The sequence below is a fragment of the Cebus imitator genome, unplaced genomic scaffold, assembly GCF_001604975.1.
Source record: "Cebus imitator isolate Cc_AM_T3 unplaced genomic scaffold, Cebus_imitator-1.0 Scaffold145, whole genome shotgun sequence".
Taxonomy (NCBI): Eukaryota; Metazoa; Chordata; class Mammalia; order Primates; family Cebidae; genus Cebus; species Cebus imitator.
The window spans coordinates 4,261,309-4,266,195 of NW_016107460.1; the positions used below are offsets into that span (position 1 = coordinate 4,261,309).

General features: G+C 54.8%; 1 protein-coding gene across 9 annotated transcripts in view; it reads left to right on the top strand.

The window, feature by feature from the left end:
* PRKCZ (protein kinase C zeta) overlaps positions 1-4,887 on the top strand; it is a 133,508-nt gene that overhangs the window by 91,519 nt on the left and 37,102 nt on the right. For all 9 annotated transcript variants that reach the window (XM_017542636.2, XM_017542635.2, XM_017542639.2 and 6 more), the window contains 2 exons: positions 648-700; positions 2,217-2,405. In XM_017542636.2, the coding sequence (XP_017398125.1) occupies positions 648-700; positions 2,217-2,405 (242 nt within the window). The remainder of the gene's footprint in view (positions 1-647; positions 701-2,216; positions 2,406-4,887) is intronic.

The following is a 4,887-nucleotide window of genomic DNA, read 5'->3' on the forward strand; positions in this document are numbered from 1 at the left end:
CCATCCATCCTCCATCCATCCATCCATCCTCCATCCATCCATCCATCCATCCTCCATCCATCCATCCTCCATCCATTCATCCTCCATCCATCCATTCATCCTCCATCCATCCATCCTCCATCCATCCATCCATCCTTCCATCCATCCTCCACCCATCCATCCTCTAACATATATACATCCGTACCTCATCCATCCACCCACCTAGCCATCCAGCCAGGCTTCAGCCAGCCATCTTCTAGCCACCTTCCACCCATCCACCTGTTGTCCACTCACGTCTCCATCTTTCCATCTTCCATCCATGCATCCATTCATCCTCCATCTAGTCAACCCCCATTCATCCACTCCTGCCCCCACCCACCCATTCTTTAGACACCAAAATCTGATGACTAATTATCTGCAGATACGCCCCTGGGGATGTATGTCACAAATGTACCTCCCCAGGTCCCATGGTCAGAGTCAGCAGGTCTGGGTGGGACCCAGGAAACTGCATTTTCAGAAGCCTCTAAACTAAAATCAGACTTGGCTGCTGTGTAGAGTTACCCTTCACTGCCACCCTGCGGAGGAGTGAGGCCCACGGGGTCGCTGTGTTGCCAGCGTGTTCCTGACGGCACCCGTTAATGCCCCTTCCTTCCTTCCTCTCTCACCAGTTCCTTATATTTCCTCATCCCGGAAACATGACAGCATTAAAGATGACTCCGAGGTGAGTGCAAAGCAGCTCGCTACCATTTCTGACGTCCTCTGGAAAGTCTGTGAGCCTGTCTGTGGAACAGCTGTGGAAATCTAGATGTGAAGCAGACTCGGTCCCGAACACCGCTGATCCTCACAGCAGAAGGGGAGGCGTGTCTAGAGGGAAGTCCTTATTCTTGGGTCTTGCTTCAGGCACGTCCTTGATGAATCCCTGGAGGCAGCTGTCCCTGAAGGTGTTCTGGGGACCACACACTGGGGGGAAGCTGTGCCCCTGCACCCTCTTCACCCAGGCGGTGCGGTGGCCCAGGGGCTGGCTTCTGAGCTGTAATTTTTATCAAGCTGTGTCTGCACCACCGCCAAAAGTTGCCTCATTTGGCCACCCTGCAAAAACCTCTGGTGCCCTTTCATGTCCTTCCCCAACTTGAGCCAATGGGCTCAACTTGAGCCTCATATCTGGCCATCTCTGCCCCATAAATCCTGAGAAGGGAACAGAAGCTTGCTGCGCTCTCAGCCTCACCTCATAAAACCCAGGAAAGGGCTGCACCGGCGAAGCATGCCTTTCCAGAGTCCCAGCACATGTCACCCTCACAACTCATGCTCCTGCATGGCCATCCTGTCTAGAGGGAGGCTGGGGCACTTAGAAGCAGAATCCAAGGCCAGGCACGGTGGCTCACGCCTCCAGTCCCGACACTTTGAGAGGCTGGGCCAGGCAGATCGCTTGAGTCAGGGAGTTCAAGAAGAGCCTGGGCAGCATAGCAAAACCCTGTTCCTACAGAAATAAATTAGCTGGGCATGGTGGTGTGGGGCTGTGGTCCCAGTTGCTTGGGAGGTGAGTTGGGAGGACTGCCTGAGCCTGGGAGGCAGAGGCTGCAGTGAGCCGAGATCGCACCCCTGCGCTCCAGTCTGAGCAGCAGAGCAAGACCCTGTCTCAGAAAAAGCAGAACCCATTTTGCTGCACAGAACGGCACCTCCCAGTTAGCGACCTCCTCCACCCCGACATCCTTGCCAAGTATAACGGCGGGAGGCAGAGCCTTCTGTTCTTCCTCGGAGCGCCTTTCTCCTTTCATTTCTAATAGTTTCTAATCACGCGTGCTTGCCGGTCTGGCAGCAGCAGGCATTAGCTGCGTTTGCTTTACCTTCGTTCCCCTGAGCAGGGGCCCTGATGGGGAAGGATGAGCCCAGGCCCTGGGTCGCATGTTCCTGTGGCCACCTGTTCAGCCCAACTGACAGGGCTGAGGGCCCGGGGTCCCTCCCACCTGCACCTGTGACCAGAGCCGTGGTCTGCAGAGACAGCTTTCGGCTTTCTGGTGCCTTCCTCGGAAGCACACAGGCCTAAGTTCTTATCTTTTGAGATCCAGTTTAGACGGGAGTTTGCGGGTGGGATCTGTGGGGCGCAGAGCTGAGACTCGGGTTGTGGGACTCTGAGCTCCGAGGATCAGATCTGTGTTGGGGCCACACGAGCGATGCCTGGTCCTCTGGGTCTCCTGGAGCAACCCCTCACTTTCTGGGGTCTTGTTCTCCCTCCATAGGACCTTAAGCCAGTTATCGATGGGATGGATGGAATCAAAATCTCTCAGGGGCTTGGGCTGCAGGACTTCGACCTAATCAGAGTCATCGGGCGCGGGAGTTACGCCAAGGTTCTCCTGGTGAGGTTGAAGAAGAACGACCAAATTTACGCCATGAAAGTGGTGAAGAAAGAGCTGGTGCATGATGACGAGGTAGGTGCCACTTCTCATGGGGCTTGGGGTCTCAGACACGCTGCCCTGGGGTAGGTGCCATTTCTCATGGGGCTCGGGGTCCCAGACATGCTGCCCTGGGGTAGGTGCCATTTCTCATGGGGCTCGGGGTCCCAGACATGCTGCCCTGGGGTAGGTGCCACTTCTCACGGGGCTCGGGGTCCCGGACACGCCGCCCTGGGGTAGGTGCCACTTCTCACAGGGCACTGGGTCCTGGACACGCTGCCCTGGGGTAGGTGCCACTTCTCATGGGCCACGGGGTCCCAGACACGCTGCCCTGGGGTAGGTGCCACTTCTCATGGGGCATGGGGTCCCAGACACGCCACCTGGAGTAGGTGCCACTTCTTGCGGGCTTAGGGTCCTGTACACGCCACCTGGAGTAGGTGCCACTTCTCATGGGGCACGGGGTTGTAGACACGCCGCCTGGGGTAGGTGCCACTTCTCATGGGGCTCAGGGTCCCGGGATGTGCCACCCTGGGGTAGATGCCACTTCTCACTGGGCAGAGGGTCCTGGGACACGCCACCCTGGGGTAGGTGCTACTTCTCACAGGGCACAGGGTCCCGGGACACGCCACCCTGGGGTAGGTGCCACTTCTCATGGGGTACAGGGTCCTGGGACACACACTGCCCTGGGGCCACCTCCTTGGGAAGAGGACAGTCAAAGGCTGTAATGAACGCTCTGGGCTTTAGCGGAATTAATTTGTGCACGAGAGCCCTGGCCTCATATTGATGCAGTTTGTGGAAAAACAATAGTCATGCGTGCCGAACCCAGGATGTGTTCTGGCAAGTGCCTAGTTAGTTGATTGCACCATAGTGTGGACATCCCAGTGTGTGCTCCACAAACCTGCACAGCGCAGCCAACTCTGTGGTATCTGCGAGTCCGTACGGCGGTCAGCGCACTGCACACCACAGCCACGAGTGGACACACAGAGAGCGTGTGTGTGTCTGAGCTTAGAAAAGGTGAAGGTGGGGGTTCTGGTCTCCAAGGATGTTGTCACCCTTGTTAGGAAATCCCTGGAGTTGAGCTGAACTGGGTGGATGATGGGGTGGGACAGGAAGCAGCCCAGAGGCTCTGCCCCGCTCCGTCCTGCACGAGGCCACAGCTTTTCGGGACACGCTGAGCTGCTGTGGCTCTTTATAGCAGACCTTCCCACGTCAGCTGTTTCTGGGGGAGATGTTCATTGATTATAGGATTTTCCCTTGAAACAGGGTCTCACTCTGTCACCCAGGCTGGAGTGACTTGATCACAGCCCACTGTAGCTTCAGACTCCCCAGCTCAAGTGGTCCTCCCACCTCACCCTCTGGAGTGTTGGGACTACAGGCATGGGTGACTCCCCCAGCTGTATAACTTTTGTATTTTTTGTGGAGGCAGCATCTCACTCTGTTACCCAGGCTGGAGTGCAAAGTGTGATCATGGCTCACCTCCTGCCGGGCTCAGGTGATCCTCCCACCTCTGCCTCCGGGGGAACGAGGACTGCAGGTGTGCACCACCACTCCTGGCTATTTTTTGTGATTTTTTTTTTTTTTTTTTTTTTTGAGACAGAGTCTCACACTGTTGCCCGGGCTGGAGTGCATTGGCATGAACTTGGCTCACTGGAAACTCCACCTCCTAGGTTCAAGCAATTCTCCTGCCTCAGCCTCCCAAGTAGCTGGAACTGCAGGCGCCCACCACCATGCCCAGCTAATTTTTTGTATTTTTAGTAGAGGCAGAGTTTTACTATGTTGGCCAGGCTGGTCTCAAACTCCTGAACTGGCGATCTGCCCACCTTGGCCTTGCAAATTGCTGGGATTACAAGTGTGAGCACCGCACCCAGCCTATTTTTGTGTTTTTTTGTAGAGTTGGGGTTCTGCTCTGTTGCCCAGGCTGGTCTCAAATTCCTGTGCTCATGCACTCTGCTGGCCTCGGCCTCCCAGAGTGCTGGAATTACAGGCATGAGCCACTGCTCCTGGCCTATTCGTTGAAATCTTAATTCTGACTTCATAGACCTTTTTCTTTTAATTATAGTAAAATACACATGACATAGAAATTGCTATTTTAAAATGTATAGTTAAACGCCCGGGCGTAGTGGCGCACACCTGTAATCCCAACACTTGGGGAGGCTGAGATGGGTGGATCACTTGAGGTCAGGAGTTTAAGACCAGCCTGACCAATATGATGAAACCCCAGCTCTACTAAAAACACAAAAATTCACCAGGCGTGGTGGCGCACACTTGTAATTCCAGCTACTCAGAGGCTGAGACAGGAGAATCTCTTCAACCCAGGAGGTGGAGGTTGCAGTGAGCCAAGATCACGCCACTGCACTCCAGCCTGGGCGACAGAGGAGACTCTGTCTTAAAAAAATAAAGAAATCAAATAAAGAAATAAAGTGTGCAGTTAGGCGGCTTTTCAAACATTGCGTATGGTGTTGGGCACCTTTAACCTCGGTCTGAGTCCAGAACATTTTCCTTTTTTTTTTTTACAAGA